General features: G+C 38.9%; 2 protein-coding genes across 5 annotated transcripts in view; one reads left to right on the top strand and one right to left on the bottom strand.

The window, feature by feature from the left end:
• The window catches only part of LOC139974036 (2-Hydroxyacid oxidase 1-like), a 137,462-nt gene that overhangs the window by 6,592 nt on the left and 115,224 nt on the right, over positions 1-15,646 (bottom strand). Inside the window, exons 2-6 of one of the 3 annotated variants that reach the window (XM_071980961.1) lie at positions 7,934-7,985; positions 4,759-4,947; positions 4,214-4,365; positions 2,882-3,152; positions 233-396 (exon numbers count right to left, since the gene is read on the bottom strand). In XM_071980961.1, the coding sequence (XP_071837062.1) occupies positions 233-396; positions 2,882-3,152; positions 4,214-4,365; positions 4,759-4,904 (733 nt within the window). In that variant the 5' untranslated portion in view covers positions 4,905-4,947; positions 7,934-7,985. Of the gene's footprint in view, positions 1-232; positions 397-2,881; positions 3,153-4,213; positions 4,366-4,758; positions 4,948-7,933; positions 8,069-15,646 lie in introns of those variants that run through there. The other 2 variants (XM_071980954.1, XM_071980968.1) reach the window with 2 other exon arrangements.
• LOC139973997 (uncharacterized) overlaps positions 11,207-15,646 on the top strand; it is a 40,452-nt gene continuing 36,012 nt past the window's right edge. The window contains exons 1-3 of one of the 2 annotated variants that reach the window (XR_011795363.1): positions 11,207-11,535; positions 13,327-13,569; positions 14,487-14,801. Coding sequence is in view for 1 of the 2 variants with exons in the window: in XM_071980911.1 (XP_071837012.1) it covers positions 13,386-13,569; positions 14,487-14,801 (499 nt within the window). In the remaining variant the exon portion in view is untranslated. The remainder of the gene's footprint in view (positions 11,536-13,326; positions 13,570-14,486; positions 14,802-15,646) is intronic. The other variant, XM_071980911.1, reaches the window with a different exon arrangement.

Genomic DNA, 15,646 nt, shown 5'->3' with positions numbered 1-15,646 from the left:
TTTAATAATAGATACGCTTTTTGATTGTCATCTATTTCTTAAAGTTTTATATGCAAATTACTATTCATTAAACTAATTAGTAATTACGTATCGATAGAACTATAACTGGATTTATACAGAAAACCGTTCATGGCAAAATATCTCAACAGACTAATCGGTGGTTTGATCGTCATTTTTCACGAAGTAAAAGATGTTAACCAGGCCAAAACAAAAAAATATTTATTATATTTACTGTTGAGTATTCCCTTTAAAATGATAGGAAGCTTGGTGACAGATCGTAACCACTTGACGTCATCGAGAGAAGAACTGGAACCATTAATCTGTTCAGTCGCATAACCAGTCAGTAGTTTGTCTTCTGGACTTGCTACCAGAAAGTCATTATCATAATTCACAAGCCTGCAGAGTGAGCAAAAAGACTGAATTTGTTATGGCCATATGCTTAAGCTGGAAGTATCATCCATGCATCGTATACACACCGGTGTAACGATTACTCTGTGTGCTAGGGGCCCACTCATTAGATGTGTCCCCTTATTAAAGCGAGCAACCATTCCTTGACCGTCCCGCGTGTTTTGCTTTTACTGTGGGCCCCGGCTTTCGAGTTAAGACATAGTTAGATTCTTCTACCTCTGTTTACCTCTTCAACATTAAACTTAATTTGACAAGAAACAGCGAAACAGTCTGAACAGATAGAGATTTTAATATCTTAATGTCGTAGTAGTTGCTGTAGTAGTTATATATATATATATATATATATACATATATATATATATATATATATATATATATATATATATATATATATATATATATATATATACATATATATATATATACATATATATATACATATATATATATATATATATATATATAAATATATATATATATAGATATAGATATATATATATATATACATATATAGATATAGATATATATATAGATACACACATATATATATATATATATGTATATATATATATAGGCCTATATATATAAATATATATATAAATATATATATGCAGGGTTATAGCTAGGAGATTGTGAGTGCTGGTTAAATAAATTTGCGAAGCGTAGCGAGCGAAGCTCTCGCATCTCACGGCCGGGGGTCCAGGGCCCGCTTAAGGGTGATTTTTGCTACTTTTCAGATTTACAATTGGTAAATAACAGAAAAAGGTGACGTTATTATCATGTTTTACGGCAAGGGAAAGATAAATTTGTTACTTTTGTTGTATTTCACAAGCATTTTACTATTTTTTTTTTGTGCCGGCCGGTGGACTGTTTATTCACTTCCAATGCCGGCAGGCAGGCGTGAGTGGCGGTTACCACCGGCCGCCGCCGGCCGGCGTGGCTATAACCCTGTATATATATATATATATATATATATATATTTGCTATGTAACCGCACTGTAAATTGCGCAATGAGAGTCGGTTCCATATACATCTCCTTAAAATAACGATATTTTATTCAAGCTGTCACTTTGGAACGCAGTGTGCACGGGTAGTTTTAGGCTCGGAACAGTAAGCCCCCAAGGTTCCGCCCGCTCTCCCGGGCTCATTGGCGTTACACATCAGATCACATACTAATGAACATATAAATATGTAAGGTACATAGCTCCGTACAATGAGCATGACCGTGTGTAATATATATATGCACTGCTCCACGTACATTATTTGTTGAGAATCGCAACTGATGTACGTGCTAGATCAAACGATGGGGGGAAATGATTGATGTGTAGTGACGTCATCAAAATATAAAAATATGATCAAATTATCAAACTATAGAAGTTTACCATAAAAGGTACCGGTATGGATAAAACAAAATGAAACTTATCATCAATTACAACTTCGAAAGTGTCAGGGATTAATAAGAAAAATAGAACTCGACCAATAGTCAGAATTTAAAGGCGAAGCAGGTACTGCAATAATCTTGATATACTGTGTGTTAAACATCCATGCAGCAAAGAAAAATCTTACTCCGTTCGGGGGAAATCCAGCTTCAAAAATCATGTCATGGTTGGGTGAGCGGGGGGAGGGGAGGGGGGGGGGGAGAGGGCGGGGATGCCATTTTCAAGAAAGTATTACATTTCTCTGTTTAATTTGTTGTTACCCTCCACGGGGGTCAACTTTAATTACCCCCGGGACCAGACACCTCCTTTACCAATTCCTCGAGCGTATTTAAATAACATGCCAAAGGTCACGGGGGTCAGTAAAATTCAAAGCTGATGGAGACTTCAAACAAACTTGGTGAGTCATGTAGTTACGACATCCTCAGATTTCGGGATGAGATCTGCTATACTCAAGGGCGTAGGAACCGGGGGGGGGGGGGGCTGGGGGGGGGGGGCGCCAGCCCCCCCAGTGAAAAATGTGGAGGGGCGGAAGTATCATTCCGCCCCCCCGCTTCGCAAGTCAGAAAACCCCTTTTTCATTTCCAAATGAGAAAAAAAATCTCATTTGGAGCACCAAATTGCATCTAAGGCCTGGTGAAAATACAAAATTAAGTTTACAAAATGGAGTGGGTGTTGAAGTGTGCTATATCGCACCAAATTGCATCTGAGGCTACCTGGAAATGCAAAAAATTCCAAAGGGGAGGGGGACACCCCCTCCCCTTAGACCCCTCCCCCAGGCCGGCCATCAGTCTTCAGCCCCCCCCCCCCACTCAAAAGTACCTTCCTACGCCACTGGCTATACTCCATGGATTGCCTGCTCACAGTTTCAACATTTTTTTTTCAGAATCAGTGAGTGCTATAAACAGGTAATAAACCTAAACCATTAGCTGATACGTGTTAGTTTGGCCTCCGTGACAGTTATAGAAAATTTATCATAAAAAAATTGTCCGAGAAAAGACAATTTCAGAAAGGCAAAACGAATTATAAAACTTTACCTAAGGTTTGGACTTTCTCGCAACTTTTCTAGTTCCCACCTGTATTCTGAATAGACGGGATTTTGACCAAGTCCTGAAGAATCAATGGTGACTACTAATGCTTTAAAGTTGGCTGCTTCGGCTCTCCTAATGTTACTGAGAGTGACGCGCTTGTCCTTAAAGAGATATGTTTGCATCCAGAATAATCCCTTAGGAACTTGATTGCGGAGTTCCTCTATTCTTGTCATGGAGCTCGAACTAAGGACCATTAATGTATTAGTCTCATCGGCAGCTAAATGACCAAAAAAAAAAAGAAAAAAAAGAAGAAAAAGGATTACGTCAAAATAAATCAGTAGGTTTAATTTCATCCGTTTCATGGAAACACCAGGGAGAGAAACCAAAGCAAAGCTATATGGACCACTAGATATAACTTAGCAGGGCATCCAATGGTTACTACATAGTTCAACATGAGCTAAAGCCATAAATCACGTTGACCGTTATAGCTAATGTAATACGGCGTATGTCAGGGCATACACTGACTGATGGAGCAACATATAGCGTTAGGTCAAAACATGTATTGGTCGCCTCGTATTCATAATATTACCTCAGTGTGTGCAAAAAAAGACGTTAGAAAGAAGGCCCTGTGACAAAATTGGACATCCCGGGTGCCCAAACTGCATGGCAATGCCCATTGGCCTACCCGTTTTATAATTAATATTCCATTATTTTGCTGGTATCATGATGAATAACCTTATACGAATGAAACACACTATAGAATGGATGAACAACATACTTCAATCTAAGTAGTACAGCATAAAGCATTGAGATATGACAAATAATATTAACATTGGCAGCTGATGACCGAGATGGAAACTTTTCTTGTATTCAGCATACAGAATACAGATTGATTATCTACCAAAGACAACAGGCTTCTTCTCCTTAATGTGGTACACCTACAAGCCGTACATTAAGCTGGCACCGGGCGATTTTTACCCCTTGGTCCCCAAGGGTTTGCGTCTGGCTTGCCTCTAAAACATCTAACTAGGCGACAGTTAATGTCCGTAAACGGCGCCTGGTCATTTCCCCAACTTGACTACATCCAAACCTTAAGGTTTTTATTTGGCACTGAATCTCACAAATTGCGAAATACGACGGAAAACTTCAACATATATATATATATATATATATATATATATATATATATATATATATATATATATATATATATATATATATATATATATACGTATATGTGTATATATATATATATATATATATATATATATATATATATTTATATATATATATATATATATATATATATATATATATTGGTCGACTGTTTTCTTTTACCCTTTCCTGTAGCAATTTCCTTTCCGTAGTTTGCAAACGCGTGGGAGGCGGTGGGACCAATGCAGAACGGTATTGCGATGGGTTCTCCTAATACGGACGTAGTTAGGTTTATTGTGGATACATCACGTAAGACTCGTGGTCGGAACCGGTACCTTGAGAGAGCAAAGCGAGGATACTTGTAGTTATTCACGGACGTTTGGTTTCATTTATAGATCGAATTAGCCTACTATAGTACCTGACCCCCCCTCCCCTCTACCACGTCCAATCCCCTCCCCCTCTCATCAGCTCCAATGTCTCCTCAAATTTCAACAAGTGAATGTTAAACAAACAAAACCAAGGAGTTTCCAATTGTATACTTTCCTGGTGGTTCTGAATCTCCAATTTACATCCAGCCATTGCTGTGTGTTAAATTAGACAATTAATGTTTCAGTGGGGAAATGCTTTAAGGGTGCACGGTAGTAAACTTCTTTCTTTCTTTCTTCATTTCTAGCATATTTGGGGCTCACACTGATCATCATGAATTTCTTCGAGTGTACGCGACATACCTTTGGAAGGCCAATCTACTATCATGGATTGTCTGCTGTCTGTTGACTCCACTGCTATAATAAACCCAAGCAAAGTCATTCAGTTTTTCCTTGGCATAATTTTCATAGTCAAGCACATTACAGAGCCTGCGGTCCCCGCCATCCATCTTGAATAACACACGACGACCGATGACGTACTTGATTGGCAGGCTGGTGAGTGGTGGCCATGTTTGCCAACAAAAAAAATCACACAGAAGAAAATATCGGCTTTTTTTACCAGAGATAGTATTCTCATATTTGATCTGAATGACAGTCTTGATAGCAAGTGTCAGGCAGTAAAGTACTGACGAATCCGTTCCCACTTTTGCCGCTAAGACTTGCGTAACTCTTCCCCTCCCCCTGACCCCAAACTTGTATTTGTCAAGGACCTCCTAGTAGTCTGCGGACCTATTTCCTTTAAGTTCTACTCACTGTGTCAACGTGCATGGTGAAAATATCTTTAAAACTCTTTGAACACAGACCGACTGAATAGCTGCACTTGCTTTATATAAGCGATGCTTTGCAACAGAAATTTCAACCTGATAAGTCCTGGGCACGAAGAATTAACTACTTAACTAATACTAATACTACACACACACACACACACACACACACGTAGCTTGTCGTAACTTTATCCCCCGTCCTCCCCGTCCTCCCCCTATCAGGCGCGGCGGAACGGGAAAATTATTGGGGGGGGGGGGGGGCTAATGTGTGGAGACTATCTAAGCGGAGCGCCACCATCAGTTGGCGCGGAGCGTACAAGAAAATTTTGGGTTTTTCAAACCCCCAGATGGCCGGAAACGGCACTTCCCGAGTGTTTTATGCTGCGAATACCTAGCCCTAAAATATGGGTCTCAAGCCTGCAATTTCTCAGATTGCACGTAAAAATCTGTAAAAACATTGTAGTTTGTATATTCGATGGTGTTTTAAGAGAGTAGTTATTACTCGTAGTGTACTCGCAAAGACCTTTTTTGAGTGTAGTAAATTACTACTTGCAATTAAATGCAATAATTAAATAAATGTCATAAGAAAAAACAGAAAGCATTTCTTAATGTCAACAAATGGGTAATTCCAAAACCATGGGCAGTTGCCAATAAATTTCTATGAACCAAGCACTGTCACGAATGCATGTACCCTATACAGTACAGGTGAAATGCTAATATTGTGTTTTTGTTCGTTTAATAATTGATTGCGTTTAAACATAGAGCCATGTTCCACGCCTTGCGTGTAATCGTAGTGTAAACGCAAATTTTGATGAGTGTAGCGTTTAGCTTATTACACTCTTATTTAAAACACTAATATTCGATGAGGCATGATACAGACACGGGGCGTGAAGACGCGGTTGGGGTGACAATGTGGTCTATAGCCAGGGGACGGGCCGAGGGTCCCCCAGCATTTACTAAAATTATTACACCTATATAGTATACGTGTGCATCGGACAGATCGACAAGTATGCATTGAAAAATGGGCAGATGCACGTTTCGGAGCCTTGGTAAATATTGGGGGGGCTTATCATGCATTTGCCCCCTCAACTTTTTCATTGGGGGGGCTGAGCCCCCCAAGCCCCCCCGGTTCCGCCGCCACTGCCCCCTATCAACACATTTTGCTACAGCTGTTAGCAATTTTGAAATTCTTAATAACCGATTTGCAGAAAGAAAATCCATGAAAAATGACCCCTGACAATCATTGGCTTGTGCACAAAAAAAATCAAATGATGAAAGCTGTAACTAGTATACAACAACAAAATTATTGTCAAATTCTGAAGCGCGAAGTTTGCCGTAGACTAGTTATCACATAGTTACAAGTATACATTTAAACAACAACCTTTGTGTTCATTGAGAACTATAGATGCAAGAATGATTGCAGACAATGATATGGGCTATTAGCTTAGCCAAGCAAATCACTAGAAATTGAGAAACCACAATTGACTACTTTTAGCATCAAAATCTCTGTAATGGAATTGTTGTTAAAAAAGTACTTGCGTTGATTGTTATGATTTATTCGTTTTCAAACAAATTCAGTAATCTGTGCAAAGGATTGAAATGTTGGTTCTTTGGAGAAGAAGTTGTGGTTTTTGAAAAGAAAGGAAGAGATTTATTCAAAACATTGTTATGTTTTTCATAGGCATAGCTGTGAGTGTGTGTACTTGGGGTTTGTTCATGTACAAGTTATGCATGTAGAGGTAATTGGAACCATAACACTGCATACACTATTGCAACCTCCTTGCCTTTTGGCTAAGATCATGTGTAGTATCTGTTCCCTTTCGAGGGGAATCGTGATACACACCTGACGATGATCACACAGTCACAGTCCCGATGCAAGGGGACTGGTATTGAGAGCGAATCAGTCGTTCGGTAGTTTGGTTTTCGTGCCCAGGTTCTTTCCTGGGCGACTTTTTCTCAAAAAGTTCCTCCTTGCAATCATTCATAGTTGTAAATCAAGTAAGTTTTATTGTTTAGCTTAATGTTTAATTCACATGCAATTGCATTAGCTGATAGCCCACTGATTATTGGTAAAGTGGGACCAGTTTGGATATGTTAGGAAATTGAACAATTAAGGGGAAAGGGAGGGGAAAAGGAGAGAACACATGCAGGTATCCAACTATCCCCAGTTGCTACGGCCTTATATATTTTGACGTCATCAAGCATTAACAATTACATAACGGTAGCCCACGTGTGGTATACAGGAACATAGTAGGCCTATATTTCTCTATATTATATATTGACCAAACGGGAAAAAATTATATTTTTATTAGAAACACCAAACAAGATCCATTAGGATGCACGAACTTTGACTTAAATCTAAAAAGTTTCATGAACTGACTCAAAGGTTAATTAGCCGAAAGAAAACTCGTTCTATGCATTGTAAATGACGGAGGCTAAGGAAAAAAAACCTTCCAAGAAGCCAATCACACTGTGCTAATTAAAGCAAGTATAGCCCGTCGATCTCATATATATATATATATATATATATATATATATATATATATATATAGGCCTATGATGGCTATATTGTCTTCTTTTTGGCCGTCTCCGAATACGTTCTGTGGGCTTTTGGAAATTCCACCACCCCCCCCCCCCCTATCCCTGCCATCCCATCTGGCTATGCTACTGCGAGCAAGGATGTACAAGGTATAAACAGAATTTATTGTACTTACCTCAAAGTTTTTTACCCGGACACCATCGAATGACACAATACGAATTGTATTTATATTGTTGTCTTATTCAATACCACTAATCGTATACTTGGTCTTCCTGATACTGTGGGTATATATACTAATGTGTGTTGTTGTCTCCGCTGTGCGTCGTTTCTCTTTAGCAAAGCTTGATGCACAATCGCTCATTATGCAGATACAATGTATTACGTAATGTTTCATAAATCCCTGACTTCGTAATCAGGTAAACAAACTCGAACTGAAGGGAGTCAAGTTGAGTCGGTAGCTTGCTGTTACGATGACTGAAAACGGGTGATTCTGAAAAAAATATACGACAGGCGCGTTTTCCGCCTTCGTTGTGTTTAGGGGGGGGGGGCGGGGGGGGGAATGACCAAATGTTTGGCCCGTTTTAAGCGTCATAAGTTTCTATTGAAATTTGATTTTGCATGACACCATGATAGATTCTACTACTCTCTGTTTACGAATTCCAGTTTTAGGTAAATATGTGTCTGATGGGGAGGGGAGGAGAGGGGCGGGAACAAACTTTGTTGACTTCCGTTCTGGGGGGGGGGGGAGATCTAAAGGGAGGTATCCTCCTATCGTTTGAGAGTTTGTTTCGTTAAGGGAGCTTAGATGCAAAATGGTGCTTTTCCCTATAGTCAAGGAATTTAAGCTTCATTCACGCATGTATTGATATATCATTTTAGTGAGGGGTCTAAGGGGCCCGTCCCCCGGCCTGCCCATGCAAAATAATGTTTCGGTAAGGATGCAAAATTGTTCTATCCCTAGTCGGGAAATTAAAACTCAATTTAACCCTTAATTGTATTGATTTACTTTTCATGGTACCATATAAACTCTATACCTATACCCGCTGTTGGGAATTCCAATATTAGAAAGAGGGACACAACATTTTTTAAACATCCGTATCGGGGAAAGGAGGGGGGGGGGGTTCCCGGACCATTGAGAAAATTCTCCTTAATTCCCATGTTATTTTCGTAGATTCTACAGTGCACATTGAAAATGCAATGCAATAGCGCTGTTTAGTAAAAATGTTGATTTTTTATCTTCAAGTTGTGACTATTACTCGCATAGAATATTGTTTCAATCTTGTAATTTCCACATTTCATATTGTCATATCCACATTTCATCTTAAATTTCGTTGACGTTTCATTTCAAAAACATTTTCTTTCATCACAGTCGTAATAGTAACGTTTAATCTCCGCAGGTTCTCTCTTGTGACAAATTCTTGACCTAAAAACTCCTTGTGCAAATACCAAAAACAAAAAACAAAAAAAGTTTCAGGTTTCAAGTACCCCAAAGAATGATTTGTTTAATGTTTGAATAGAGAAATTGTGCCCTGTGATTATTTAAAAAATTACTGTTTGTTGTACAACTGTAATTAGAAAGTGCCGTTTTGTTGAAAAATAACAGAAATGGTTTAAAGTGTCGCTTTATGGTAAAATTGAGCAGGGGGTCGATTTTGTCGGGACGCTTTGAAGTGATGTTGCGGACGGTTTGCAACTTGTTCGTAGGTCCCATAGCCTCTCCAAATTTGCGACACCTTTCCCCACCCAATCCACCAAGATTGAACCCTCTACTGCCGCTTCTGGCGTAAGATATTTGGCTCTGTTGACAACTCAAACTTCATTTGTCTGGTGGGATATCCTCGCGACCAGTCTGCGGTTATAGCCTTATACCTGCATACATCGTGAACGTTATATGTTTTTTTCTTGTACGTTGTTGGTTTTTTTTAAACAAAGACCCTTTATTTCATGAAACTCAACTTCTCGGTATAGGACAACTATCGTAATGGTTATAATGACTGTAGATCAACTTTAATTGGAGCCTGAATCATCAAAGTTGATTTACTCAGTACTTTATAAATAAACATGTATGTTCAACCAGTAACTGAACACACAAAAATTGAGAAGAAAAGAAAAAAGAAAAATGACTAAACAGACCAGAATTAGTTATTAACAACACCGAGGGGGGGGGGGGTGGGTGTTGGGAGGGAGGGAGGGAGGGAGGGAGAGGGAAATTACTAAAAAATAGCAAAAGTATAAGTATGTTTACTTATCGTTCAGTATTAAATATAAACTTGGCTAACTGAGAACGAGTTAAGGTTCTCTCAACAAGATACTAATAATCAAACGTATTGTATTTGAACGGTAGCCTAGAATGCAACCTGTGGCCCACACAATATACGAGTCAGTCACCGGTAACTAATGATCAATATATAGAAAAATTCCCACTTGGCAGCTGTTTAATACGGTGTCGAGAAGGTGCTGAACGCGTTTACTGCATGTATTAGTTAAGAGTGCGACGATTTATCCGAATGAATTAGTTTGACAGACATAAAAAAAAAATAAATAAATAAAAACATGTGTTACTAGCAACAAATATGTACCGTTTTCACTTGTATATAAACTTACACATGTATTTACAAATATACCTAAGTAGACGTCTTAATTATCACGAATCGATAAACCATTACACTCTGGCAAAAAAAAGTCAATCATTCTTGCAAACGCATCATTTTGTTTTGACAAACGCTCTGCTGTTTTTGCAGTCGCCCTCATACTTTGGCAATTTTAAAACGCTTTTTCTCTGACATACCATCGGACCTTACGGCTATCGTAGTTTGATTTCGGACATTGTTGCATTGTATCATTATTTGCATAGGCGTAGGAGCCCAATTTGATTTTTTTTTGGGGGGGGGGGGGGGGCTGTAACGACTTGCCCGAAAAATACAACCAAAATTTTTCGCCCGCTCCTCACGCGTTCAACATGTTAATGTGCATATCATATAGGAATGCATCGGTTATTACATTGCATGCCAATAACATACAAATCACTTGCCGTGTTATTACCCTTCCATGTTGGTTAGAATTATTGGGGAAGTCGTTACAATAATAATGATAATAATAATATCAGTTTAACCATTGAAAAACACATTGCAAATTACTTTTTCTTTCAGTAGGTGCCCGAAAAATTCTCATCATATTGCCCGAATCTTCACCAAAAAATTTGGTTGGGGGGGCTACTGCCCCAGCCCCCTCTCCAAATGACGTCAAACTAAGCCGTCGACCTAGTAGCCTACAAGCAACGAATTTCATTTGCAGGCTGATTATATATAATAGTACTGTATTTCACTGAAGCAAATCCCGTCTGTGATTTGCATTCAGGCCATTGTCAGAAAGCATTCGCCTGTGATTAAGATGAGGTTACGAGAGGAGAATGCGGAAAGAGCAGTGAATTTCTACTTGTGTAATTAGTTACGTAGTTTTCAGCAGGGAACAACTCCCTGGTTTCAGGAAGTGAAATGATTTTCAAAAGGTGGTAGGCAACGTAGCCCAGAGATTGATTTCCTCGTAGAGGTCTACTATCTAATTGTTTCTAATGTAGGTCGAGCGACAGAGGTGTGGAAGTAATTTGTTCCTGTCAAGAGTAACGATATTACTCGTACGAAAGAGGTTCAGAATATACGAGAAAGTGAAATTTATTTGCGTCATCGCGCTAATTGTATACCGTGTACTATAGTATAGTCCTAGCCTATACTTGTCTAGTAATGCAATAGGAGTGTCAGTTTGTAGAACGTACAACAGGTGAGTGCTAATGTTGCTTGCTTAAGTTAGGGCACTTAGATTGATTGTAAACTTGTAGTGTTGTGACGTATTTTATCGGTGAAAGTGCGTAGGTTATGTAATTTATGAAAACAAGGACTGGTAGTGTTTGACTACCTATCTATTTAATGCTTGATCACATCTTTGGGTATAAATATTCTAGAGACTAGAGTAATAAGTATGAAGAAAATTGATAGTGAGCAATTAATAAGCCAGATTTAATTTATATTTTGTGTAAAATTTATATAGGCCGATGCAAAAAAATATTTGGTTCAGGTTCCATGGGAGTATACATGCACTGACTTCACCAATGGATGCAAATGAAATTGTAAACTTATTTGAGACAATGAATATCAAAGATTAAATAATGGTATTGGTAGCCTACTAGTTGATTCTTTAAAAAAAAATTAAATAAAACATCATTGCTCATATCAGGGGCATTGCAAAGGGCTAGAGGGCCCCTGATGCAGCAATAGAAATGTGCCTGAAAAATAGAGTATTGGACACCTCCAGAGGCTTGGATATTATACTCCAAGCTTCCTCAATTGAGGACCGGATGTAAGTTTCCTGGTTAACGAAAAAGAAGTGTGTAGCGTGAATAAATAATACATGTCACACAAGTTGTAGTCTTCTAAATCATGACAATTCACTTACATTAGAAAAATTAATAAAATTATCTCATTTTCAGTTAATTTAAACCATGCAGCAAACGATTGTATTTCATGTAAGAAATTGATTGCCATTTTGTTCAGTGAATACCATGTAACATATATAATGTAAACACAACCCATAGTAAAATTAATTCCTGCTGAATAATCACTATCAATTTAATCTATCCAATTTAGTGGGCCCAACAGTTTTGATTGAAGGGCCTATTTGATGAATCCAAGCTGGTGCTATAAACATTAAAAATGAAGCCATTTGATGTTTGTTACTGGACTGGCCCTCTTTATATTATTTTTGATGGGCCCGACAGCAGATTAAAGAAGGGACAATTTGGATATCTCAGGGGGCCCTAATATAAAGTACATGGGGCCCTGTTCGGTTTACTGATTGCACTCTTAATTTAGGTACATTGCTGTTTCGACCAACACTCGTCTTCAGTGAATTGGTGGTAATATTTGTCCAGTAATTGTCACCGGACGCCACTGGGTCCTGTCCCTGGGTGGTGGCACTTGCCACCAAAACTGGCTCAGACACTGTCAAAGCCTTGTATTTGTTGTTGTTGTTGTTGCCATAAATTGAAAGAAAATTAAAGTGTACAGGGACTTACTTTAAACACGGTCAGATTCAAGTTTCTTTTTAAAAGAAGGGGTATGGCTCTGTGGTCATTGAAGAAAACTCCCCACTGATTGGTGTCTGGGTGCCTCACCACAGAAATTGTTTTTAATTGTACTAATAACTACTGTACATTTGAATTTTCAGTGATGTTGAGAAGGGGTGGTGTACTTCCCACCCATCTCCCTCACCCATCTCCCCTACCCCTCCCCCTCCCCACAAGTTTCCACTCCTTGTAAGTACTGTGTTCTCAAGACTGTAATTTTACGGTACAATATAGGGTGGAGAACAGCATCAAACGTTTTCCCTAACCCCAGCCCCCTCCCCCTCCCCCTAAATGAATTTTGGAGTCATACAAATTTATGACCTAAGTTTAAGTAAGTTATGTTTACTTCACTATATATTAGTTGTAGAATGGAGATGATTTAAATTGACAAACCTCAAGCCCTTGTGTACACTTATTATAATGAAACCTATGTTTCTCATCTCTTTCAGTAACAAAATAGACCAGAATTTAGTGTGATAAAGAATGATGAGTTTACCTGTTTGAAGGGATGAAATGCCCCCTTTTCAAAGTTTCTGGAAGCTCTGATCAGCTCTACTGCCCTTGCTGCTTATTCACCAAAAAGCTTCAAACAATTCCTATACGTGGGTGGATGACCATGGAATTATCAAGGAGCTTATTCGTATTGTGTCTGTATGTAACCATATCATCATCTGTGGGTAATTCAGTAGAAGGTATGTACCCATTTTTTTATTGTGTGGATATTTAATTTTCTATGCAGTCTGTAGTATATATGAAACTGATTCAGGTGTACTGTGCTGTTTCCAGGTAGGAAATACTGAGCATGCTTTCACTGATATAGGTCGGTGCCCCCTTACAAGTTGAGCTACACTTTGGTTTTGTACCGAAATCTTCTCCATATTTGTTTCACCGTCCTAATATTATTGCAATTGTCTGAAATTGCTATTTGCAGATCTAACGATCAACAACTTTTCTGAGTAATTTACAATTAATGGTAGATCTTATCAAAACGTGAATAAAACCATTCTATTAAAAAGGAGGGGTGTGGCCCAGAGGTCGTTGAAGCCGACTATATATACATATAGCCAACAGTGTGTGACAGAAGAGGGGTGGAGAGGAGGAATGGGTGTCTTTTGACCTGTAATTTTCAAACTAATATTAAAAGTGGGGGTGGACAGAAATCTGACATTAAATAGTCAGTGATCACAGTAATAGTAATTTTCTTGAAGCTAAGAGGAATTCCAGTGTTCTGCATCATCTATATTCCATTCTCAGGTAGGATTTAATATCCCTCATTCCTGAAAAATCATCAAGTTCTTTGGTAATTTACTCTGAACCCATTACTGATATTGCCTACTAATTATGTAAGAAACAATTGGTGTAATGCTACGTACACCTTCATAAACAGTGCTGTACATGTGTGTTGTCATTGTATCTTTATATATACAACTTCCTACGATGTGGTTACATCTGTGTTATTCGAAAATGTTAATGAGGACTAAATTATTGATTATCTTGGTTGTTTTCTTATCGATATATATACTCTCCATTAAGAACTCAATCTAACATCATGAAATCCGCTTATTTGGTGTTTTGTTAAGACCCTGCTGGCCGTTTGTCTTTAATACAGCCACGAAGATACCCAGGGTCATCGCTGTGACCAGCGGTCCGTACGAGGCCGGGATCGCTGGTACCAGTTTCAGTTGTTTAGTCAGCGAGAGGGAAGAGAACCCTACGGTCGAAATTAAACGATACGTAAGGCAAGGAGCCGATGTGCATACCTACAGCCTGGATCTTCCCCACGGACATGCCAAGCACACAATCTCTGACCAAGTCCAGAGTATCTTTTTGCCTGCAAATTCGCAGGCCCAAGGCACTTATACTTGTCGCATATTTAAAAATGGACAAAACCATGACGTACCCATTACATTGCTACAAGCTGACCGTAAGTAAATAGCCAGACCTGAGATTTGTCGTTTTTGTAGGTCCTCTTACTGCTTTTCCTCCGGGAATCAGGGGGAGTACAAGAGGGAAGGTGGGGTGGGGCCCGATGGGCCCCTTTTCTTTACTTTGTATAGAACCAAAAAACAAATTACTTGCGAAAATAATTCAAACCCAAAATATGGGTACACAGTGGCAACATTTGGCCCGCTTCGCACTTAGACATTCCTGATATTTTACTTACTTCTTTCCCCTTGCACCACTCTTTTGGAAGTTAGCTTCGGGGGCCCCCTCTTCTGAGAAATCCTGAAATTTGCCATTGGGATGTCGTAGCGTTGAGTCATTTTGATGACATTTCAAACTTAATGTAATCGTGAGTTAACAATAAAAGGAAACATGCTCATACATTAGACCCACACTGTATGTGTAGTAACATCCAGTGCTGATCATGAAACTGACCAGATGTTGTGCACGGGGGAGGGGGGGGGGGAGAATGGTTGCATGATATTACATATTCTGTACATACCTTCACTTGCTAGGTGCTGCCTGGGAGAGTGGTAGCTTTAGTAAGAGGGTAGTTGGGTGACCAACCCATGCAACAAACAGTACTTAAAACTGTAGTAGCCAAAAAATTGGTAATGATTTTCCAAAAATTTTCCAGTTGATATGACATCTTGGCAAGCACTTCACCGCATTCCGTAGTGCTTCCCCGGCGAGGGCCCTGTGTGATACAGACGATCAGCTGCAAGACATTTTTATCACATTACAACAGAAAGAAAAGAAAAAAGCGCCAATTTAAGGAAATGTTTTCATTTCCAATTTTCCACCATTTTATTAAATTTGACAGTA

The sequence above is a fragment of the Apostichopus japonicus genome, chromosome 2 (assembly GCF_037975245.1).
Source record: "Apostichopus japonicus isolate 1M-3 chromosome 2, ASM3797524v1, whole genome shotgun sequence".
In the NCBI taxonomy this organism is placed as follows: Eukaryota; Metazoa; Echinodermata; class Holothuroidea; order Aspidochirotida; family Stichopodidae; genus Apostichopus; species Apostichopus japonicus.
The sequence above is the reverse complement of the archived record's forward strand: the minus strand, read 5'-3'. Positions and strand labels throughout refer to the sequence as shown.